This window comes from Alligator mississippiensis, chromosome 10, assembly GCF_030867095.1.
Source record: "Alligator mississippiensis isolate rAllMis1 chromosome 10, rAllMis1, whole genome shotgun sequence".
NCBI lineage: Eukaryota > Metazoa > Chordata > Crocodylia > Alligatoridae > Alligator > Alligator mississippiensis.
In genome coordinates this window covers 5,308,677-5,333,934 of record NC_081833.1, presented here as the reverse complement: position 1 = coordinate 5,333,934, position 25,258 = coordinate 5,308,677, and the positions used below count along the sequence as shown (strand labels likewise).

Genomic DNA, 25,258 nt, shown 5'->3' with positions numbered 1-25,258 from the left:
GGGGACCTGGCTGGCTGGCAGAGGCAGGCGCCAAGTGCATTGTGGGGCATCAGTTTGGGAGAGAGCATGCAATCATTCAGAGAGTGCAAAACAGCTCTCCCCAAACCAGTTGAGTGCTCAGCGCATGCTGCTCAGGCTGGAGCAGAAAGCCAGAGGATCTAAGCCAGACCTCTCGCTAACGGAGCGCTCTGAGCCATGAGGCAGAACCCAGCAGACCAGGGACTTGCAGTGGGAAATAGCAGAGACTTCACCTGCTGCCCTTCAGAGCATTCCCACCCATCTGCACTTCACCAGCACTGGCCATCACTCCTGACCATTTGGCAGTGTCCAGATCAGGAGCCAGGGTTCCCTTGCTCCTGATCCATCTTCTCCCAGCTGCTCATTAGCCCATTAGGATGTGCTAGCAATAATTAAAGCCGAACCACAGCTACCCAGGGGAGCAAGGATGGCCCTGCTCTTATCCAGCCTGCTAAATCCATTCGTTTGCAGCAGTTCTCCATCGCAGCCATTCCCTACTGGATGGATCCTGTAGGGTCCTAGGGCTGCTGGGCCTTGCTTGTCCATCTTAGCAGAGATGCTAGGGTGGGCACGGAGCCTGGACTCTGGAGGCTGACTACCAGTGACCAGGGCCCGAAGCAAGCGGAGGGAGCAGAGCAGGACACCCACATGTGCGCGGGAGCTCTTTTCCTAGAGGACGACTCTCTGGTGAGGCTCTCTCCAGTATCTTTACCCAGCCTACTAGTCTGCAAACAAAACAGAGCGATGAGGGCCTGCCTGCCCCAGGCCGCATCAGTCTTTTGTGGCAGCACGGCGGAGGTGTGGCAGCCTGGGGTCTGTCTTGACATTTCACAATTGTTCAGTACCTGCAGGCATCAGGCAGGACAGCTGCATCAGTCAGCTGAGAAGCAGGACAATAACACCCTTGTGGCTGCCTGCCCATCCCCTAGGCCTTCCTGTCGGCACCTAATAGTTTCCAAGATGGCCATGTTATCCCACTGGCCCCCTCAGGATAGACCACACAGATATCTGAGCTGCAGACTTTCAGACAACCTGGCTGCCCCCACACACACTGGGGGGCACCCGACACTCCAGGGCAAAAGGGCTCCCTGATATGCAGTGCCCTGTAGCATTCCCTGGTTTCTGCCTCGGGACTTTGCTGGACTATGTTTCTTGTAGCACTAGGCAGGGGCAGAGAGCTCCCCCCATAAACCCTGCCCCCACGCATGCGTGCCTGCTTGCAGCCAGTCCTGCTGCCAATCAAACCCGGCCGGCAGCTGCCCGTCACCATACAGACTTCCACGGCTGCCCCCTCCGAAGCCCTCTACAGCGCATCCTCCTGCACCAGGCTCCCACGCCCCAACTGGCCTGGCAGACATGCAGCTCACGATTCAGGCATGACTGATTAGGAATCATTTTACAACAGTGACCCTCTGTTTCTTTGTCGGCGCTAATAAGGAGGAGCCCTGAGTGACACTGGATGCGGTGATTAAGCACAGAACGCACACAAACACACTCCATGCAGGTGGTACGCTGACCCCCAACTGGACATGTCACAGCCCCCAAAGACCACTGTGACCCCCCCACTCTCAAGCCCCTGCAGCCTCCTGAACCCATTCCTGTCTTCACCCAAAAGCTGTGGGGCAACAGCCCCCAAAACAGGTTGGCTCAAGCATTAGCTTCTCACCAAATCATCATGGAAGATGGGTGGTATCGCAAGCTCACATCTCACCCGGGGTCTGGGCACCATCATCTGGGTGTCCCTCTATCTTCTGGAGAAGCCTTCTGTCTATTCAGAGGCCACTTTGCCCTCCTTAGAAAGGTACAAGCCAGAGGAGAACAGCACAGCATGGTGTGGCAGTCACCCATACTCTGCATCATCCAGAATTTACTGCTGAAAGCCAGTTTCTTTTGAAGGCGCCAGGTGGCACAGGTTGGCGGGGGGGGGGGGGGGGGGGGGGGGGGGGAAGAAACCACACATCTCCTGGAAAATACAGACCATTAACCAAATGCTGCAGGGCTGTCACATGCCAACGAGCAGTGCCTTGGCCGCTGATTTGTCTTCAGTTCAGAATGTTTAAAAATCCAACTGAGACCAGCGGAAAAATATCCACTCCCCTCTTTAAAACACACATTCATCACTTGAGAATCTTAATGTGTCTTTCCCAGCCTGAGAGGTCAAACCTGCCTGCCTAAAGCAGGCTCATTAAATATACATTTAATCATGGTTTGGATTGAGAGACAAAGGCTGGTAGAGACAGGTGCTTTACTGGAATGACCTTTTGGAACCCATTTTAATGTAACTAGTTTACAGCTTATCTGAAAGGCCAGCTCATCAGGAACAGTGGAGCTACAGCAGAACCGGAAAAGTAATTATCGGTGGGGGAGGGAGGATGGGTTAGAGATATTTTAGGAGGCTTCAGAGCAGGTGACTGGAGTATTGTCTGCCCTAGCACTTTGTAGACATCCGTGCCAAATTTTCAGAAGTTCGACTTATCAACCAAAGAACCCAATTTAATTTGCTTATCTTGTCTCCTCCTCTTTCCACTCCCGCCTCCTGCTTCTCCTGCTCTTTTTAATTATCAGTTAAATAAATGTCTTTTTCAATAAGACAAGAAGCACCAAAAAAAAGAAGCAAGCCAGAAAAGGCTCCTGATCAGGGAGGTAGGGAGAGGGGGGAGCTGGACCAGACAGCTGTCCATCTCCCATGATGAGAGATCTACAGAGGCAGAGGAACAAGCCTGGCTGGAAGACGCATCATACAATATGCCGTGTGGACAAGGTCGCTCCCAGGAAAAGCTCCCGAGCAGAGTTCGCACCCTCCTCACAGAGAGAAGAGAGGTTAAAAGGCTAGCAACAACCTCCATGCCCTGGAAGGAAGTGGGGAGAAGAGTCCAGGCGTCCTGTCTCCTCACCGTGGTGGGGGATAGAATACCGTGCCCATTGGCTGCGTGCCACCCTGCAGGGCCTGGGGCACTTACACTTCCGTGGCTCCAGGGTCTTGCTGGGGCATGCCAGGTGCTGCGCCGGGGGGTTCTGGGTTCGCTGCAGACAGGCCAACATGGTCCAAGCGTTTGAGTGCGCTGCTGGGGTCACCACGGCCGAGCCTCACGCTGCAGAACACACAGGGAGGGAAAGCATCAGTGAGCAAGTGGTAGCAGCAAGGGCAGCCACACATCGCAAGACCATACCCTTTTGCTCAGAAAGAGCCTGTGCCACAGACATACACCCTGAACAAATTTTCACCCAAACATTTGAAAGCCACAACTGCTTGGGCCTTCCAGCTGCTTTCCATGGAGAATGCCCCCATTTTGCAGCTAGTCTGACAGCAGAGGCACTCCGCTGGGTAGTGCAAGACAGTTGAGGGTCTGTCTCCTGACTGTCCCGCCTGGGAAAGCTGCAGTGGTTTGGTCACAGTGACATTCCCTAGGAGACCTCCTTGTTACAGCAGTGCTGAGCTTCACTGCCCAATAGGTACAGGCTTTTGCACTGAGCCAGGTAACACAAGGTAATTCTCTGGGTGTCAAGCCCTGTTGGAGATTAGGCTCTGGAGCGCTGACCATGACAGCTGTGGAGCTAATCCCCCGGGGTGCGGGGTTTAAAACTGACCTGCCCTCGCTGTGTCTAGGTAAGAATTATCCATGCTTTGTCTCCACTAGGCTTTACGTCCAGGCTGTTCCTCTTACATTAGCTGTCAGGAGGCAAACACCTGCCTAGGTTTTAAAGCAAAGGCATAGCCCTAGCCTTGGGACCTGGCCAAGACCTGGTCAGAGCCCCTTCCGACAGCATGCGGGCTTAGGACAAGTGCAGAACAAGTGCCTGGTGTGAGAAATGCCTACAGGACAAACCCTGACCACGACACAGGCTCTCTGTGCTTGAGCTCGTGCCCTCACCCCTCATGCAACCACTCAGCCCCCAGCTTCCCATCTCATTCACTCAGCACAGCGACCTCCAAGCAGAAGCTGGCTGAGACCACACCACGTCAGACAGTGATGCTGCCAGTATTTGGCAACTTTTTTGTCAGGCATGCCACAGATTAGCCCCAAGACCTCCCTGAGGGGCACTCTGATCCCCTTTTTCCGCCCTATCTGCTGCTCCGCTTATGGCCTGTGCTGTAACCCCACCTGATCTGCTGCTCTGCTTTCTGCTCCCCCCCTGAACTGCCACCATGCTTCCTGACCTGTCCCCTCCCCAGTCCACTGCATATCGCACACAGAGGCTGCCTGGGCGACAGGTTGGCCACCCATGACTTATATCACGGTAGCACCACATCATGCACTGCCCACCCACAGAGAAAGACAGTTCCTGCCTCAAAGATCTTGCAAATCTGAGATCTGAGCAATGAGGTAGGGAGGGGGGTTACATTCACAGCAATAGTAGCTGTACTGGCCTGCCCCCAGCCCAACCAATATCTTGCAGGAGTGAGTCTCAGCTACGGCTATTCAAAAAGGTGGTTTCAGCTCATATTCCACCTCTGGGAAAACAGCCTGTCCTGCTGTCACAGCATGCAGATGCCAATGTCGGACGCCAGGAGACAGAAAGCTCGACTGCTTGTCGGTATGATGGAAACCGATTCCTCACCATACATCACTGGCACCATGGTCCCTCCCCCACAAGCCAACCAGCAAGATCCCAGCAGAGACCAAACCCCCTGTTTCAAGAGAAGGCTGGCAAAGGACGGAGCAAAAAAGCCACCTGCAACCTGAGGCCTGTCACCAGATCTCAAGCTGGTCTCCAAACGGAGCTGACAACAGCCAAAAGGATCAGGCCAAAGTTGGCTCAAATATTCACGTGTGCATTGGCTGCTAACTGTATATCCTTTGGGAGCCCCAATGTGCGATGTGAATTATAGCTCGTTCCTCCTGATGTAGCCTCGCTGCCTCGAGCGGCTCTCGAAATGATACGTCCCTCACAAACAAGGAGAAGAGAAGCTTGACCGGAAGCAGAAGGAAGTCGGCTAGAGCCTCTGCCCTCAGAGTCAGAAGTGCTGACCCGTGATGTCCTTTGGTTGAAAGCGCACTGCCTGTTAGACCTCACTGTAAATGCAGTGCACCCCCAGTGCTTTGTTGTGGAAAAGGAAACCTGCCCTACCTTTGCTGTCCACACAGAGAGTGGGTGCTTCCTACCTGGTCTGGCATGCCCCACACCCAGGGAGGACTTCCTGAGGGACAACAAGGGCCACTTGCAGATCAAAGGCAGGTGGAGGTATGGGGATGGGGAACCAGGCACCTTTACAGGCATGGGATTATTTTGCAAATGACGTGTGTGCTCGCACGCACACACAGAGCAAAGAACAGAGCTGGGTCTCCCTGCACGGCACTGCAGAGACTGGACCAGCACTGGCTCACTCTCCCAGGTCACTGCTTAGCAGTGTCATTCCTACAGCCCCCAAAGCATGCCAGCCACCGTGCTGGCAGTGCCCTGCAAAGCTGACCAGCAACCTGCGGGGCAGATAGAGCACCTAGCACCCTGCACTTTGCTCTTCTCCACAGCTCTCTAGGCCAGCATTTCCTAGCACTGTACAAACCAGACCACTGCACTGGCAGGTGGGCTGGCGAGTGTTTTAAAGGCAACTCGGGGCTAGGAAAGCACTGAACACAAGCAGAATCCGACCCGCTCTGCTCCCAGACACAGCATAACTTGACTTCTGGAGGGCAGAGTTCATTGGTGCCAACTGGGGCAGCTCAGTGTCATTACCTGGCCCTTCATGATTTGAGATCTGGGGCCCTGGCTGCAGACACTGGGCTGGTATGTGAGGCTGTGGGCACCCCAGCCCCTGTGGGAAGTCAGGACTGGTATCTGAAGACTCTCCAAATTGAAAAGTCACTTCTGAGTAAGCGGCACACATATAGGCCCATAGTTATATGCCTGCATGGGCACACACAGGGATATGCAGTGTGTGATACCAATGCTGTGACTCTTACTGGCTGTGAAACATTTACCTTGTGTCATCCAAGGGGGCAGAGTGAAGTTGTCTTTCGCCCCCTGTCACAGTGTTTGGCTGGACATAGAGCAAGGGGACCGCTCCTTTGGAGGCAGGGGTATTACTAAAGCTTTGTGACACTTATCCACTTCAGGATTTAGCTCAGCTGCCTGCATCCACTGCTGCGTTTGGCTGTCTGGGAGGAAGTCAGAAGCAGGCCAGAGCAAAGCTCGGTAAAGTATTCCAGGCACAACCCGATCCACTCAGCTGCCTGAGAGCAAGGGGATAAAACAAGTCTAGCAAGTGGCAAATCTCTTCTCCCTGACAGAACAGGCAGGAGCAAATTAGGGCAGGTCGGGGGGTTGCTCTCATTCTCCTAGCACTGGTTGCCATTATTTCATCTTCTGTTCTGGGATTCAGCTGAGCAGCAAACAAAGCAGACTCACAGAATACATCACCGTTGCATGCCTACACTGCACAACACGCATGGTGCACACCTTGCTATGCCTGCCTGTGAACATGCACACACGGGCATGTACTGACAGGACAACGCACATCACAACGTATCTGTGACAAGACCACCTCAAGCCAATCCATTGGTATTATGCCAGGTTCCTGCATCCACCTCGCTCCACAGACATGTGGCCTGCAGGACACATCTGCTCACAGCAGAGCCCCCTGCCTACCAAACCGGCTTCTTCCAGGCAGGCTTGGGTGACTCAAGGGGTTGGAAATGAGCCTTGAGCCTGCAGGACACTGCTCCTAATGCAACCGAGATCAGGAGTGCCAGAGATGGCTGAAAATAAAGCTGCAGCCTGCTTTATCCCCCTGCCGTCCGCTCAAGACCCTCCCCAGACAAGTGCAAACTCTGCAGCATGGCGCTCTGACTGGCAATGGATTGTACCAAGGCAGGAAACAGCCCCCAGCCCCTATGTCTATGCCAGTAGAACGTCCCTGGGTCATGGTTCCCATGCCAGCTGCGAGGCCTGGTCAGTCTCTGACAGAGGGAGCCCTCTGGCCAGCTGGGTGCAAAGGGCAAAGCCACTGGCCGAGGCACAACATCTTCTTGGCTGGGAAGGGGCTTAGGGCCCCTTTCCTTCAGGCACCTCCATCCTTGTTCCAGGAAACCCCCTCCTCCCTCCCTGAAGGACACTCGCCCCATTGCGGCTGGTCAGGCCGTGCCCAGGGCGGACGGGGGTGTCGGAGAGATTACAGAGATAGCTTGGTTTGCCTGAGTGCAATGGACAGACGTTCTTGGAAATCGTTTGCTTGAGTCCCCGTGCTGACAAATGACTCTGGACGTGCGCGCATTGCTCGCTCCCTGCCGCTCCCCTCGTGGGAGAGTTTTCCATGCTCTCGCCTCTGCCTGGGTGCTGGGGAGGCAGGAATGCTTAAGCAGCCTTGGTGTCACTTCTATGACATCCAAGCAGAGGGCAGATGCTGAGGGGGCTGGCGGGGAGCGGAGAGCTGGTTCTCAGAGACACGTGCCAGCCATATTTGCCCTCTAGAGCTGGCCCCGTCCCCCCAGCAATGAGGCAGGGAGAGAAAGGAAGGAGTCGTGTACTGAAGCAAGGCGTGCTTAGCTTCTAATGCACCCTGGCCCAAGGCAAATCCTGCCTTTCCTCTGGAACCGCAGAGATGCAGAATGGGAAGTCCTACAGGTGGGAAGAGGAACCTGGCACTGGCTCCTTGGTTTCCAGACTGGGTGCATGTGACAGCTTGGCTCCCCCATCACACCCTCTGAAAGGCAGGCCCAGGCACCCCGGCCTCCTGGCTTGGAGTGATGCCCGGACAACCACGGCAGTGGGGAATTACTGCCGAACCCAACAGAGATGAGAGGAAATAGACCCTGGAGCTTACTGGGGACGGTGGAGGAAAGGCACGTTCTCACAGCAGAAGCATCCTTCAGCACACCCATCCACTACTAGAAAGGAGCAGAGAGGCAACAGCAGCGTTCCTGTTCCTCTGTGCGCTCTGGAGGCGTCCGATGGCGGATGATCCGGGGCCGCTCAGCACAAGCTGCCAGGACAGCATCCAAGTGCCTACACCACCACCGCCAAAAGCCTGGAGCCAACTTCGACTGTATCCTTCCCCAAAGCTGCTCAGCCTGAAAAGTTCCATACACATGATACACTTTCCAGGGCCCGGGAGGGGAGGGGAGGGGAGGGAAGGGGGGGGGTTGGTTATTTAATACTGAACAGGTGTCTGGAGAATCCAAATTGTGCTGTTTTCTCCTAATAATGAAGTATTCATGAGTAGAAGGCTTTTTCACTACTTTCTTAAGATACTAATTTCACAACAAGCGCCTTGTTACCACGCAATTATTCCAGGCTTGTATTGCTCCAAGATTCCATCTGTCCTCGCCTCCCTCCAAATGAAAGACAATCATGTAAACCACCTTTCATTATTCACTATTTTACTTTCAGCAAAGGTACCCTGAAAGAAATGATTTTCTCTGAAAAGGACTTTTATTCAGTTTCAAAACCAATTTTCTCCTATTACTGTCTTAAGGGAAAAAAAAAAAGATAGAGAGAGAGAGGAAGGAGAGAGAAAGAGAGAGAGGGGGGTGTTTTTATTTCATACATTACGTATCCTTTGTTAATGCAGCTCGCGATAAAAGCAGCGGTATCCATTTTCTGGCTTTGATTTCTGGTAATTTTAAAATATGCCATTACAATCAGGCAGAAATTATACAGTTTGAAAAGAGAATGAAGTGCTGCTTATTCAAAGGCTGAATGCACTTGACTGTTAGGTAGCTCACATCTCTCCGCTGGGACTGGGGAGCAAGGTTCCAGTTCTTGTATGCACACACCCCCCCCTCCCATCATCCCGTAAAGTTTAGCAAGAGCCGCAGAGAGAGGATTGGTCTCCGCCGACGCGACAGCTAGCTGCTACGCTGTACCGAGATCATCCCAGCAAACCACAACACACATGCATAGACACACTGGCATCTATCACTGCCAGCACACGGGGACTCCCCCTGCATGAGCTTTGCTTTGCTCTAGCAGTGTCAGCACAACTGACCAGGGGCGGCATGACCCACATCCTCAGCCCTTCCTCTGTGCACGTCTCGGCGAGGGGGGGAGACTCAAAGTACCAGAGGTACAGCTTGTGAAGGCAACAGGCTAAGAAGAGATGGCTACAGGTGCTGGAAAGCTAAGACAAAGGATTAACAAGTGGCACAGCGTTAGCAGGCTGCACGGGGAGGGAGCATCCAAGGTGAAGGGTCCCAGTGTGATCCCACCAGGGTGCAACTCCCTGGGGAAGAGCCACATATGACACTGAACCACAAGCATGTGGGAAAGGGGGTAAGGGCCTGGGGCTCCTTATAGGCACTGCACTGTCAAGAAGGGGAAGAGGGCCAGAGAGGAAGGTCACAGGGAGAGCACCAATACTAACCGCATTTTGTGCCAGCTCCCATCCTACCCTGGTGAGATGTGGCTCAGAGCTGCGTGCCCCCCTCCCGCTGCCCTCATGTGCTCCCCCAGAGCTGTGCGTGGCAGCTAAACCTAACCGCAAACCTTGACCTAGCTGCAGGCTCCACTAAGTCTCCCCAGCTGATGCCACACAGGTAGCCATCATCTGGCTGCTTAGTAGCACAAGCCTGTCACCTCTTCCCCTGCAGAAAGGCCCCTAATCCCCATACCTCAAAGTCGACAGGGATGCCTTCCTCCTCCCTCACCCCCAGGCTGCTGAGGTAAGGCAGCTTCCCCCCCGCCCCAACTCCTGCACCTGCCTCCACCCCTTCCCTGGGCCAGGAAACACTGGTGTGACATAAGAGCCAGAGTGAAACTGGCTTTGCACATGGGAAAGCCCCTCTCGCTGTGCCCTGCCAACCGTCTGAGTCTGAGTCGTTACCTGCAACCCCAGTCTCGGCAGGAAGCATGACCCTAGTCGCAGTGTCAAGTTCAAAGGCTCAACCCTGAGCTTCAGGGCACTTCGCCAGCAACAAGGGGCCCCAAGGCTTCAGGGTGAGAACCGCAGTGCACGACAGAGCCCTTAGATCTCCCCTGGGGGGAAGAAGGGAGCCTATAGGACACACTGGTCGTGGTGCTGAATGCACTGACCAGGCACACTCCAGGGCTATGGAGCCAGGGTTAGGAGAAGACCCAGGACAGAAGAGTCTCTAGGTTAGACCTCGTCCCTTTAGGAGAACCAGCCCCTGAAAGGAGGTGGTCACACTCTACCTGCATCACCAAGCAGCTCAGCACCTGGCTGCCCTCCTCTGAGCACAAACAGCCGTCTTTAACAAAGAGAAACATACTGCCATACATGTACACAGGCTACTCTGTCCCAGAGCATTGTCCAGAGAGACAACACGCTCCCCCACAGTGAAATGCAGCCACCTCTGGGGTAGAACTGAGCACCTGCTGCAAGGCAGCACTGCACAGTTCACAACAGGAAGGGAAGAACAATCCAAACTCCAGGAGCGATCCTGTCAGGGCATCATGCTCCACTCGGTCACTAGCTGCCAGTCAGCAGCATTCTCCCTGCTTCCAGCCTAGGTGACCGGTCCGGAAGCATGTGCTTGATTGATGTTGCCTGATTATTGCTTATACAAAGGCTGAGAGCAAATGCTGGCAAGGACAGCCCTTGGTCCTCATCAAAGGCATCATTGCAACTGGATTAAGGCCCTTACCAAGGGACGACGCAACAGTAGGCTGACCCTGGGAACCTGTGAGCTTCCCCCTCCATCACAAAGAATAAAGCTCTCTCCGATCCACAAGCCCCCCTGCCCCTAATTGCACCGGCAGCTGGAAGTTGCCAGCACCCCACAGCCAGCCAAAGCCTCCACGCTGGCCTGCCCTGGGAAAAGCTGGAGCAATGGTGGTAGCAAGAGAAAGGCTGCAGCTGGAACCAGGCAGGCTTTGGCGTGGTACTGCCAGGGAAGATGCGAGCGCCACATGCCAAACTAAATGAAGGCGGCGATTAATTCCAATCACAGTTTTGCCTCAGTCTCCCAGCGTCTCTCGGCTCTGAGCAGATACAATTTTTTAGACAGCAAAGCTAAGCTGTGCCCCGTGTTAATGGGCATGCTTAATAGCTGGTGAGGTTCCCGGCTCTGCAGGCTCAGCCCTGGCACACTAATGATTCCACCAGCCCCTCCGTCCTAAAGCCTGTGCATCTTGTTACCCTTTAACCCTTCCCAGCCCAGGAGTGCTCCCTCCTCCTGCACCTTCCACCTTCACATGGATAGTCACCCACAGCCGCAGCTCCCTCCCACCAGGCGAGCCCAGACATCTCCCTACACCTGCTGGGTGAGAGCTGTTTCCTCCTGGGTGAAGTCCCAATGCTGTTTTAATAAGGAGACAATCGGTTTGGGAAAGGAAGGAACCAGCAATCTGGTTTGCTCCTGGATAACTGGAAACAGCCAAGGCTTTTCAGAGCTAGGCCGGCCTTTGCCAGTCCAGTGGCAGCACAAACCTACATACAGCACTACCCATATTCTCCCCCAGCCTGAACTCGACCCCCACTCACGGTGACCTGGACACTGGAGGTGGAACATGCCTAGAATATCACAGCCAGTCAAGTCCCTGACTTATTCCAACACTGACTGTTACAAGGGATGGGACAACATCACCTCCCTGAAAGGCCAGGCCAGCAGAGCTCACTCTTAAGAACAATCTTTGGATCATCAGTTTAACATTGTCCTGCCGACATTTCCTCTTCTTGCCCCTCTATACCCCTCAGGTCTCTCCATGAAGCTTTTGCACCCTCTGTGGGCATGGATGTGGCTCCTGCACTCAAGCTGCAGGATTTCTCAGTAGACACGGTCCTCATGCTGCTGCCACGAGTGAAGGGTAGGCCGCTCACCCCAAGGCTCAGGCAGGAACAGACACTGAAGGATGCAGCAACTTGCCCAAGGCCATACAAGGAGTCTGTGGCAAAGCCAGGAATCAGATGGGGTGGGGGTCTCCTGGCCCCTCCTCTGAGCCCTGATTGCACTCCCTGGCTGACCACACTTGCATCTACAGCATAAGGTCCAGTGCCGGTGAAGGCTCCCACCACCCAGTGGGCAGAAGCCTCTCCCGGTGGGCTTGCTGGTTGGGGCATTCAGCCTCCCAGGGTTTGCAAGGAGCCATCAATCAGAGACATGGCCTCTAATTCCATATTGATGAGCGCTGCTGCAGTCAGCCTTAAGGGGGCAAGTTAACTGCATCTGCTCAAATGAAAGGGATTTATCTCTCTCTCTCCCCCTCTTCTTTTAAGGCAAGAAGCCTGCTTCTCTTGACATAAACCAGCCCTGGCAGACATGCTAATCATCAAATTAGATTTTCTGCTACAATTGCCTGTGCATACTAACGCGGCGTGGGGACCTGGCCCCTGCCACCTCCCTGCTCATCCCCATGCACACAGCAGGCCTGGGGTTTCTTCTACAAATGCAAGTGCGCTTGGGGGGGGGGATGTAGAAGGGTCTCTAAGCCTCTCTGGCAACAAAGGTGATGAGACATCTCTACTTCCCAGTGGGGGCATGTTTTGAGCAAGTTGTTTCAGTGCCTAGCTGCAGGATTGGTTTAGGAGGGGAAAAGCAGAGGCACACACTGCCTCTCGGGTTGTGTGTGCTGCTTCTGTGCTGGGACTTGCACTGTAGGTGATTGAGTGCACCTGGATCTCCATCCTCCAGAGGTCTGATCCCAGGACACACACTCGTGCCATTGGGACGATCAGTGGAGCCTCCTCACTCTGAGAAGCACATCCCGCCCCCCTTGCAAGGGCTTCATGCCACATGAAGGTTATCTGCATTCCCCAGGATCAGAAGGCTCCAGGTCTTAGAGCCCAGAGGCCAGAATGAAGCACACGCCAATCACCCAGACTGCTCGACTGGACTCGACTCAGACCACACACACCACCAGTATGCAGAAGACCTTGCCACCCTCTGCTGCCAATCATCAATGCAGAGAGAGTCGAGGAGAGGGAGAACTGTGTCTCTGACACACACATCAGCAACGGATACCAGATCCCAGCAGGTCAGCAGCATGGCAAGGGAACTGCCAGAAAGTAATACCAGTGGCAATAGTTTCAGCCCAGGACTAGAGCAGAATTGCAAGCTGTTAGGCCCAAATATATATATATATATTTTGGACCAAGACAGGCAGTGTCCCCCAGGCTCCACCTTGGAGAACTCTCTGTGGATGCAGGAGGTGAAAGCTCTCTGGAGCTGGAGGAGATCTCTGCTACAAGGACAGGGGATCACCAGAGCTCAGGGTCTATCCTACACTCACCTTGTATGCGTGCCTCACAGATGTCCTGCTAGGGCAACAGAGGCCCATGCCACAGGAGCTCTCTTGAAAATGGGGTGTCCTCTAAAGTGTGCCCCACAAAAGAAGGTAGCACAGGACAGGAAGGCTGCGGGGTTTCCGATGGAGCGTGGCACCCTGTCCCTGCTGTCTGTCTCCATATCAAGGAGAGCTGAAGCACCAGGGTACCTGCTGGACCTGCATGCTTAAGAGAGCTGGCATGTACATGTGACCATGCCCTGCTCCCCAAACACCTTCTGTGCAATTCAGTGGGGCCTGATGTTAGTGAGCAGAAGCATACACATCCCTTGATCACCAGTTCAAATAAGCAGTAAGGTCAGAAGTGACCCAGGTCATCCCCTTCCCCTGGCTCTGGGTTGGTCTATGTATGCACATAGCAGGTGCCAGCCCTGCTGTTGGCTGGACCAACCCCTACGAGGCGAGGACAGGGGCCAGTCTCCATGCAGCTCCAGGTCTCAAGCAGGAAGCAAAAGGGTGCTGGGTCAGCACCGGCCTGTACAACTCACTGTGTGTGGATGGACCAACAAAGATCTGCCCAAGCCCCCAGTGAACATCACCCGCAGGACACACTGACAGGCTCCTCCTGCCTCTTCCCAAGTGCCCTAAGAACTCAGCAGACTGCCCAAGAAAGCTGGCTAAGACCTCCATGCTCGGTGCACCTTAGCATTGAGGGCCCTGCTAGAAAGTTGGGAGTGGGGGCTGCCCACCCTGAGGAAAATGGGCAAGATGGTCACCGCGGGAGACATGGCTGCTGCACTTCTGCCTCTCTGCAGTCAACAGGCGCAAGGGGCTGGGCCTCCCTGCCACCATCCCCGCTTGCCGCATTTCCTGCGCCTGGGGAGCTGAAAGGCTGCCATATCCTGACCCATCAGGACACTAATCCTGCAGATTTGTAGACCCCTGCATAATAATTTTGTCGTTAGCCAGGCCCACATAATGCGCCCTGTATGCGAGAGGGCGGAGATGGGCCCCCAGCACAATAGTCATCTGTCCACTCAATGGCATGCTGTTAATGCTTTTCAGAAAAGCCCTTGAATCAGCTGATGGGAATTGGACACTGGGCTGTTCAAATGCTTAACATTAGCTTAGTTAGCTCCATCTGCATTTGAACTAATTCCAATCAGCAGGATCCGATTTAGTTCAAGCTGCTCTGGCTCTTTCACGGCAAGAAAGATGAGGCTCAGCAGTTTTGCTAACCTGCCCTGTGCTTGCAGGCTCCACATGCTGCTACCTGAGGAGCTGGGCTGCAAGCGGGTTGCCGACAAGTTTAATGCATCTGGACCTTGACCTGCCCTAGCCCAAGGCCCTCCCTGAAGCCCGGCCTTCATGGCCATTAGTAAGTGGGAGACACAGAATGGATGGGCTGAAATGCAACCCCCAGGCCCTAGTAGAGGGGGAGGCCGCTCGGGTGAGGGGAAGGTGCAAACTCATCCACACAGCTGTCCATCCTTTCCTGAAAAGCGTGTTTGCTGCAGAGGGCCTCCTACGCCAGCTCTGTGCTATGCCGGCTCCCCCAGCTTCCAGAGCACCGAGCTGCAGTAAGGAGGCAACAACCACCCCGCGAAATGCCAGTCAGCCCCACCACCATGCTCGGTAGGGAACACAGCAAAAGCCATGGCCTTGGGGCCCCCCTGCAGCTCTGGAAAGCTCAGAGCCAAAGTGCTGAACAGCTGCACCTGGGCCTTGCTGGTGGGTCTTCCCTGGTCTTTGGCATTAGTCTCACACCGGGCCAGGCAGGTTGCATGCTGTGTGGAGCAGGTGTCTGCTAAGTTCCTCAAGCCCTGCCTGTCCGGTATTAACTGCTGCACATTTTATCTGCAGGATAAGAATTAAGCACATCGAGTATCTGGGCCAGTGTCACCTTTCCAGAGCCCCCCAGACTGTGCAGGAGGCAGGCACTAGGTACAGGCAGTGTAGGTGGGATGGGAGCCAGACATGCCTGGAGGAGCCTGTTTTAAGACCTGTGACTATGAGTGGATGCAGGTTAGACACAGGGGGCTTGGCCTAGCTCCTACCAGCTGCTGTTGGCATGAAGGAGGGCAGGCATCTGCCTCCCTCAAATTTACCTGGACAATCTGCACGGGGCTGAACAGGGCAGAGCTGTGGATGGGCAGGCACATGGGCCTTCCTGACACCTGCATCCATCAGCCAAGACTGTATCATGAGGCTTGACAGCCCCCAGCTGGCACACAGGACTGGCCTGACCTCCCCTCTGCCCCTTGGAGCACCTGAGGGAGGGGACATGAGGAAGCAGAGGGCGAGGAAGGGGGCAGTAGCTCCCAGAGCAATTAGCTCGGCCCTTTTGGCAGGCCAAACTCTCCCACTCTGGACCGCAGAGCTAGGCTGGACGGGCTGCACCTTCCCTAACCATACAGCAGCACCCTCCCCTCCGCATTTCACCAAGGGCTGTTTCTGGGCAGTGAGGCTCTCCTAGAGATGCCAGCGTGGCAGAAGTCCCGGGCACCAAGGACATCTCAGTTTTCCTCCACATTGCTCAAGGAGGGAACACGCAGACCCGGCTGAGCTGGAAGCAGATCTACTGCACTCAGCTTTGGAACTGCTACAAGAGTAGGAAAAGGGAGGCAGGTGGCTACCATCTTTAAGTGCCCTTCTTTGGAGCATCCCAAGAGAGCTCGGCTCTTTCTCCTGCTGCCCAGCCCCAAATCCCTCCCCATCCGAAAACCGGCCTGCATCCTATAGTTATGCTCTCAAGGTCTGGCTTGCTGCCCTCCAACTTCGACAGCTCTGCTCCCTTCCTTTATTAACTCTGTCCCACAGACGCACTTTTTTTTCCTCTCTCTCTCTTTCCAGGAGCCTGCTAATTTTGCAGCCCTATCTCTGAAAAAAATCAGACTATTTATAAGCCCAAGGTCTTTGTGACTTTAATAAAAAAAATACTATATGTCTAAAGCCCCAATGACAGAATGCTTTGGCACCTTCTCTGACATCAGAGGCTGATAAGATGGTCTTATCTCCTCCAAGAGCCTCTGTGAAGGTCCCTTCAGCGAGATAAGGCCAGCGCAGCTGTCGATACAGGCTTTCATAGGCAAGGATTTAGATAAAAGAAAATGTGATGGGGGGAGGGGGGAAGGGAACTTTCAAAGTCTAAGGCTGAATTGAGTTTGTGCCGCTCGCCTTGGGAGAACAATGAATAAAAGGCACTGGAGAAGCAGGCCTCTTGTGATTAAAAGAATGAGGGAGCCGGGCGGCTGGGCCGGCTGCAATCCGCCACTTGTGTCCTCCTCTCAGAGGCGCTAATAAAGCCGTGAGGGTGGAGGATGAAGCACAAGAGAGCCCCTTCCCGGGGGAGCTGTGCTTGGAAGCAGGAGTGCTCGGACAGATGTCAGCTGGAACAGGAGCCGCTGCCTGCACCCAGCTGTACCCACACCTGCCCGTGGGGCTTGTCTACCTGCCACCACCGAGCTCAGAACGGGCAGGACCCAGCGGCAGCTCTACCCAGCCCACCCCAAGCCTCACTTGCAGGAGTTCTTCCTGTTCCCTAAATCGCAAGCCAAAAGGGAGTTGCTCTCTTAACCTGGGTGCTCATTCAGGCCCCCGAGTGGGGCACAGCTGGCAGCGAACGCATGGGAAGGCTGTGCACAGGAGTTCGAACAGGAGGCTGAGCGGGCCTGCTCCACAGCCCAGCTGAGAGGTGTGCCAGGGAGGAAAGGGAAACAAGGGGTGGGGGAGAGGGAAAGGCAAGTTACAGTCAGAGCTCTGCCGCTTTACGAGCGTGCTCTGCTGAGAGGAAGGAATTAAGAAAGCCAAACCCAAATGCACGAGCACACCCTCCCATGCTTTATTTATACCTTGACAGCATCCTCTGAAACAGTCCCATACCAGAGGAGTCCCGCTCTGGTTTATTTAAGCCATACCTAATTCCTTCCCTAGATTAATAGCAATTTATATTAGCAGAGCAGCAAGGATCATTCCCAACCCTGGTTGCCTTCCTCTGCTGGGTAAAGTCTTAAATTGTTTTTTCTTTCTGTGTGTTCTCCCAGGTTCAGTACCACTCCCCATGCACAATACCTCCTTTACAATTAGTTTCTCCTCTGGTACAGCTAGTTTTACTTTGAACAACCCGGGGTATATCTCAGCAACCCCTTCCACATGCCCATTCCCTTTGCCATGCACAGATTGACGGCCAGCCCTACAGAGCAGAGACTCAGCAGCAAGTGGCTGTAGACCACCTGGTTCTGCTCTCTGCTGGGCGCTTTCAGGATGACTGGGGTACAAAAAGAAATCAGAGCTGTGATGCCCTGGCTTCACGCAAAGGGGAAGGAGCAGGGAGGAAAGGACCCATGCTAAAAGACTGCTTGGATCAGCAGAAGCTATGGGGGTGATCGCTGGCAGCTTACTTGCCCCTCAGTCTGCTTGCTCATTGCTGGTTATGCCAGCCACTCTATTTTCATCACAGTTCACAGGGGAGCAGCTCCAGGGGGCATGAAGCGGGCAATCCCTCATTGCTCATGGGTGGACGCTGATAGAAGATGCCACCCCCACAACCCTTAGCTAAAGCCACTTAATTGTCTTTAGTGATTAATGCCGTCTTCAGGTGTTTGAACCAGAGGACTGCGCGTCACAGCTGTTCAGCCACGTTCCAACCAGGCCTTCCTCCTAGCCATGCCAGCCCAGCCCATGCCAGGCTGACAGCCAAAGGCCTGCCTATTGGGAGGGAAGTAGCCTTCACAGGAGTCTGGCAGACAAGTCAATGCTGAGCCCAGCCCCTGGGTAGTGGGTATTGGCTGGGTAGTTGCACATTCCTGCTGGGCCCAACAAGAGGCTCTGCTATGCCATGGGGGAGACTAGGGAGGCTGCCTAGGCCAATGCTAGCGAGACCAAAGGGCCTCGAGCAGGCATAGAAGTGGCAGGCTGGGTGACCCACAGACTTTCCTCTGCTCTCAGGTTGGGGTAGGTGCAAAGGTGAGGCTGCGTCGAGTGCAGGGCAGAGCCAGGCCCTCCCGTGGTGAGCAGAGCTGGCAGCTGGTATGGCTGGGTGGCAAAGCGACAGCGGAGGCAGCTGCTGGCATGGTGGCTGCTCCCATTGCAAAAGGCTGAGCCATCCAAACCCCATTTGTCAGGGCAGTAATGAGCCCAGCTCCCAGCAAGCAACAGAAACCTCACAGTGTGCAGAACAGTGGGCACCACAGCCATCCCCTTGACACCCAAACTTTTTGCCCATCGCCCTTGCCTCTTCCTCCAACAGCCCCAGCAAAGAGGGGGACAGCATCACCTCACAGCCAGCTGGGCATTAAAGGGCCTTACCTGGCCTCCCCTCCCATTAGGCCAAAGCTTTGGAACCAGCTGGTGGCTGGATCTCCTTCAAGGGTCTTTGCATGAAGGTGGGCAGATGCCAGCTGGTGATTGCGAGACCTGTTACACAGGACCGCAGAGGGACACCTGGGCAACTTTCCCAGAGGCCTGCATTTGTTTGCTCTGCGTAATGTGGGGTCAGAACAGGGGATGACAGACAACAGATCCATGCCTCACCTTGCCAGCACCTGTCCCAGGGGCTAGCGAAGTGTGAGGACAGTTAGAGAGAGGCCTGTCCAGATCAGGTGAGGGGAACCAAAGGCTGGGACGGGGATAGCTCGCACCCAGCAGCTGCTCCAAGCAGGAGAGGGCTACATAGCTTAATCAGTGCCTGACCCCCTTGTTCCTCATCTGACCTTGTGGGCATGCCCTCGACACAAAGGGAGATGCCACCACCTCTGCTTGACAGACGGGAGTGGGGATGAAATGGAGACAGAGAAGCGAAGGTACTGACCATGCAAGCATCAGGGCAGGATGAGATCCCAGGGTCCACTTCCCAGGCATGCACTTAAGACCTGTCAGGTCTCCAGCAGATGCTGCCCCACTGGGCACTGGCAGGATGTGTGGGCAGGGGCAGAGGGATGCTCTGGGCAGCTTACAGGGCATCCTGTATCGCGCCACACTCCGTACAGGAAGTTACCAGGCAATTTATGCTCAACCTTGAAAGGAAGCGGGGGCTGCTAGGGAGGTGTGGGGGTGGAAAAAGGCCACTGTAGTCAATTAGCAAAGCTGACAGTTTGGTCCCGGAATGAGTTAACACGGGAAAGGTCACCCCTCGGTAAATTATGGGAGAGAGAAGATAAAATAAAAAAGAAAGTTTGACGACACCTTGCCGAGGGCGGCAATAAAGCAGCGCGCGTTACTGTCGGACATGCAACGACCTTCCCCTCTCAGCTCGCAAATGTCTCCATCAGGCCTGTCTAATGCATTCTGAAACGCCCGCTCCCGCTCCCCCGCCCCCTGCGCGCACACACAAGCCCCAGGCCTTTCAGGGGGCCCTGTTAATAATTAAATGTTAATCTAAAAAGCAATTTTAGCTGCAGTCCTGAAGATCTGGTTAGAGATTACATTAGCATGTAAGAGTCGAGGGTAATTTTCTCTAACCCTTCTTGTGATCTTTAAAGCCCATGGATCTTAAAGCAACACCAGTTCCTCTGATTAAAATTGGAGGATGGGGTTTGTCATGGATAATGACGCCAAAAGGGATTATTTTCTTCCTCTAGATTTAACTGCTTGTATTTTAATTTTTCCCCCCCATTCTTAATATTTTTGGGGAGCCAGCTGGCAAGTTCTTTCCTGATCCTGTTCCTCATCCCCCCCAAAGGGCGGCGGTGACAGGGACAGGAAGGGAAGCAGCTCTCGCTCCCCCTTTGGCTTTAACCTTCTTTCATGGGGGATCTTTTATTCTTTTCTGCTCATTAAAGGGCTTGGCAGGTAGACTGGAGAATCAGAGGCCTGGATAAGACTCAGAGGAAGGTCCCTGGGAAGGGCAGCAAGTGTATGGCAAGGACACAGTTATATCCCCCCCTTCCTGCTTCCTTCCAGATAAAAGGGTAACACCCGAGTTGTTCTCCCACTCCTGGAAGAACACCATGCATCCACACATCCTCCTCCTCCTGGCCTCCAGCAAACAGGAAAACATCCATCAGGAGTCCCTGAGGAAAGTCTTGAACCCAGCACTGCCCTGTCACTAACCAAGGCTGACACCACACATCTGGCCCAGGTGAGAGCCCGTGAAGCTCCTGGCACTTCTGCACAGGCAGCACCAGACTTCATAGAAATCACAGAAATGAAAGGCTGGAAGGGACCTCGAAAGATCATCGAGTCCAACCCCCCTGCTCTGGGCAGGAATACTGCTGAGATCAAATGATTCCAGCAAGGTTCAACAGATGTTCAGATGATCGAATGATCCTAACAGATGTTCAGTGTCCTCTTGAAGACTTCCAAGGTTGGGAACTGCACCACCTCCTTGGGAAGTCTATTCTAGATTCTGGTCACCCTTACCGTAAGCAAGTTCTTCTTTGCATCCAACCTGAAACCATCCTCTAACAGTTTCTGGCCATTGCTCCTTGTCCTCCCCTGTGGTTTATCATCAGTGGCCTGTAACCCCCCCCACACCCAGCAAGGACTTCTAGCTCCTTTTCACCTCTTTGCAAGTAACTTCTCTCTCTCCCACACACGAGTCAGGCCCGTGCCCCATGTGCCATGGGCCTGTGTCACTGGCAGGGCTGAGGGGTGGGCAAATACAGCCCGAGTCACCGCTCTGAACACCGGACAACTCATTAGGAGATGGAGGTGGATGCAGGAGAATAAGCAGGACCCTGTTCCCTCCATCCCACAGCTCCCCGATGCCCTCTGCTCACCCGTGTGCTCCCGGGCTGCTTGTACAGATCGAGACGTACTGTACACCCCATCCTGGTGGGGCACGGCCCATGGCTCTTCCCTGCTCCTTACTGCACACAAGGATATGGGCATGCAGCCTCTGCATCACTTCACTGGCAGGAGGATGGAGGGGAAGGAACCCAGTGAGTGGCTGGTGTCTCTCCTCGGGGCACAGCTCTCTCACGGGGTACCTGGCTCCTTCCTCTTCACAGGGGGAAGGTCATATTTCCCAAGCAGCCCCCTGGTTCCACATCAAAGCTGTTCCCTTTTACAGCTTCTCCGTGCTCACCTTTATTTATTGATGTAACATTTTGCTGCCATTTCCCACCCCCTCTCTCCTTTATGTTTTAACTGTCCCTGATTCACACAGTGCCAATAAAAAGACAAACAGCCCAAGGTTGCCGTTAAAGCCGAGAGTTTCGGAACTATAAAACCCAGGGAGTTCGGGGATGTTATTTTATGCAAAACACTTGCCTAAAAAAAACCCGAAGCAGGTCCCTGCTGGAAGGATTCCTCCATTAAAACAGCAGTAAAGGAGCGAGCGGGGCTTGGCGGCTTATCCGCTGTCCTTCTGGAACCGTTCTTTAATTAAAACAGCAATAAAGCCGAAGCTGGGCCTCGCCATTGCCCCCCTCGCTCCTCAGCTGGACTGACTTTGAAAACTTCTCTGAAGTCAGCGTCTCTCCAAGGCAGAAGTCACAGGCAATAGCAACCACTGTGCGCTCTGCCACTTCAAGCCACCGTCCTTGCCATGCCTGGCTGGTTTCTTAGCAGGGTCTTGGGACTCAGACCTGTGCCCACACAGGCAGGGGATTGCACTGTACCCTTTTGTTGTGCATGCAAGGGGACACAGCCATGGAAGCTGAGTGAGAGAAAAAGCCCTGGTATCACATGGCAGTGTCATGAGGGGTCTTCTGGGAGTACAAGACTCTGGAAAACCTACGAAGCCAGGTCAATGCTCAGAGAAGAGACCCCCAAGAGCACCAGTGAGTGGCCAACACAGGGAGGGTCTATGGTGCTTTCCATACACATCTTAACCAATGCCCAAACCTTCCAGCTGCAGCCCCTTGGCTTGGTCACACAGCTACCTGTGCACCAGAAGCCCACACTGCTGCTGTAGTCCAGGTCTCCTCCCATCCATAGGGAGCTGCATGAAACGCTGACCTTCTGCCTGGCCTCTGTGCTTCAAGTGCTTGCTGGGGTGCACATCAGCAACCCACAGCCTCCCTAAATCAAGAAGAGCCAGAAGAGCATTAGCACTACAGCTCACCATCTACACATGGCAACGGCTCCTCCAGGCAGCAGCACCCTCAAGACCGGTGACTAGAAGTCTTCTGCTCCAGACTCTCTAAGCTACATCCATTTAACATAACCCTGGTCTAGACCATGCCCTGCCAGAGGTCTGGCAGAAAAACCACCAAAGCTTAACAGACTGAGCAGTCTCAGACGTTTCTCAGCCCGGGTCTTCTGCTTCCATCGCTGGTTTGAAAGTTCTACCAGCTCTCAGCTAATCAGCGGTGCATGTCCCCAAACAGACGGAGCCTGGGTGGTGGGAATCCATCGACACTCGGGGTGGCTAGTCATTCCCTGCTTCTGCCTCCGCTGCAATTAAAGGGAACAGGAGCAGGACGGGCGGGGAGGGTGGGCTAAGAAGTGACGCTAACCGTTCTAATTTCCATGTCCAGCCCCAAGGGGATGCAGAGTAAAATGATCAGCATCAGCAGCAAAAAGTTGACAGATGAGATGATAGACCTCTTTTTCCCCCCTCCCTTTAAACCTCAGGAAAGCTCCAGGGAAATGGATCACAAGCAGTGCTAAGGCCTTCACTGAGGTTCAGTGAAACCTGTGGGAATCTGGAGAGAAAGTCCTCAGAATTTGATCCATATTTTTTTTTGTTAAAACACCAAAAAATCTCCTTTTTAAAAGAAGCAAGGAAGCAAGCAAGCAAATAACAATCACTTCCCGACTGACTCGGGCCTTGTCTGACAGCACCCTGACAGCACTCTCTCTTCCCCTCCCAGGACTGCTTTGAGAAATGTCTATTTTGAGCAAAAACAAGAAAAATCTTTGGCTTCTAAATAATGAGTCTGCAGAAGATGGGATGCCTTAAAAAAATAAAATAAAAAAAATTCAGCCCTGAATGGGAAAATGGCTGTGACAGCACAAAGAGTAAATTGAATCAGAGAACAGGAGTAAATTGCCCGGTGACTGTTACAAATGATCGGATGGAAGAAATAAGGTATCAGATGTGTACATAACAATAGAATTAAAAAACAACCACCCCAAAACCCAACCTGAGTGCTACTGAGCATTTGCAGGCACTGGGTTAGGGGCTGGGACAGCCTGGTGAAATTTGTGCGTCAGCTTTAAAAGAAGGCCTCCCATCAAATGAGCTATTTTGGGCAGAGATTAAAGGTCTATTTTCGCTGTGAGCAGTAACAGCTCTCTCTAACAGGTTAATAATGATTCTAGAAACTCAAGTGTCTCCAACCTCTTAGTAATGTCTGCTGCCGTGGGCAGAGGAACCAGAGAGGAGAGATGGTGCCAAGACGCAGGCTCAAGAAAAAGTCGGGAGAAATTCCTGAGCTGAGTTACCAGCAACACCTTCAACCCAGGGGCTCAGAGTCACAGGGCAGCAGGAGCTCATCTACTCCGAGCCCTTGCGCCATCTTAACCTCCTGGAGGGAGCAACTCCACCCTCCCCATCAGGCAGCCTGTTTACTTGTCCTTGCAGGTTAGGAAGTTTCCCCTAAACCCTCATTGCCACAAATTCAGCTGATCTCTTCCCGCCTTTTTGGCAGCAGGCACAAGTGACTGAACTGGGTGTTGGATTAGAACAAGGTTGTCCAACTTGTGGCCCCTGGGCTGCGTCCAGTGTAGAAGTGAGATTCAACGAGTTAATGTGGGACCCTGGGCTCCCCTATTCCCAGTTGCCGCCCCCCACATTGCTTCTGATGCTGCAGTGGCCGGGGTCTCTGAAGCAGGGCAATAGGGGGCCCGGTGAGCCCACTGCCCACCCAACAGCAGCCAGAAGGGAGGAATTGGGGTCATGCTGCATGGTGGCAATAGCAGGGGTCGGGGGTACCAAGGAGCCCATGTGGCAGGCTCCGCCTGCTCAGAAGTTGGACAGCCCTGGATTAAAGGAACCTCAAGACCTTTTAAGTCTGGTACTCTCTAAATATTGTCCTCTTTGTAATAGATGGCTGAGGCCCACCACTATGCAGGTGCACAAGTACAGTGACTGATGGTTTCCACTAAGACAGGCACCCTGTCACCCATAGTTGGGTCACCATAGGCTTAGGCTGGACCTCTACTGACTTTCTTTTTGCTGTGGAAGTAACTGGAGTTTTTTGGCACTTCCCTCCTGTCACCTGCCCTCCAATAACCCCCTGTGTAGAAAAGTCTTAAGTGGACTTCATAGGTCATCTAGTCCAACCCCCTGCCTGAGGCAGGATTATCCCTATCCAAACCATCCTACACAAATCCACAATCTAACCTCTTAATAAAACTGTCAGCCCTGAAACAACACAAGACCTAACACCCTAACCTGCTACAGGGAAAGCAGGGGGACCACAGCTGCCAACATCCTGCTTCTGGAAAAGGTTATTAATAATCTGCTCAAGTGATCCCAGGAAGAGGGCCATGTCCCCCACTACAGAGGAAGGCAAACATCCCTATAGGCCATACCAATCTGACCACGGGGCATGCATGCAAGAGCACAATCAGCCTTTGCTTTGGTGCGAGGTCCCTTTGGAAGGCACTGGGTCAGAAGTCGTTGGCCGCAAGGTGGAACAGCCATGCATTCGTTAAGAGAAAAGTGTAATATGAAAAATAGAGTTGACATTACTTTTGAGACTTGAGAAATCAACGCACTGTGCTGAATCCAATAACAATGCCTCTAGGCCCTGCTATACTGATGAGCTACAATTATTACTTCATTACAGGCAAAATGCACCACCGACTTCCAAGAGAATGGCTGGAAAAAATAATGTGCCCATATTTCCTCTTGTCCCACGTCACTCATATGGGGAAGGGGGAGGGAGGAAGGGCACCGGCTCTGCTCCCATGGCAGCCACAAAGATGCTGCCTGGAAATTACACTGATGAGACATATTCTGAACACGTAGGCAGGTAGAAGAGGTTTGCTCTGACATTTGCATTGGATCCCTGTCACGTCACACCCATTCCCACCCACCCCACAGCTCCTTTGCATATCCAGTGAGAAGGCTGGTAAAAACCTGTGTGCTGATCCAGTACCACATACACGGGGCATGCCACCTAGGAGCCGGGGCAGGCACTTCTCTTTCAATATTTAAGCAAGAGAGCCGTGGAGCTGTTGTGATGAAACAGAGCATGCTGGTAAAACCTGGAGACCCTGTGATTTC

The 25,258-nt window shown here is 53.7% G+C and overlaps 1 protein-coding gene across 2 annotated transcripts in view; it reads right to left on the bottom strand.

The window, feature by feature from the left end:
- The window catches only part of FAM222A (family with sequence similarity 222 member A), an 86,671-nt gene that overhangs the window by 41,419 nt on the left and 19,994 nt on the right, over window positions 1–25,258 (bottom strand). The window contains exon 2 of one of the 2 annotated variants that reach the window (XM_019486751.2): window positions 2,913–3,110. In XM_019486751.2, the coding sequence (XP_019342296.1) occupies window positions 2,913–3,060 (148 nt within the window). In that variant the 5' untranslated portion in view covers window positions 3,061–3,110. The remainder of the gene's footprint in view (window positions 1–2,912; window positions 3,111–25,258) is intronic. The other variant, XM_019486753.2, reaches the window with a different exon arrangement.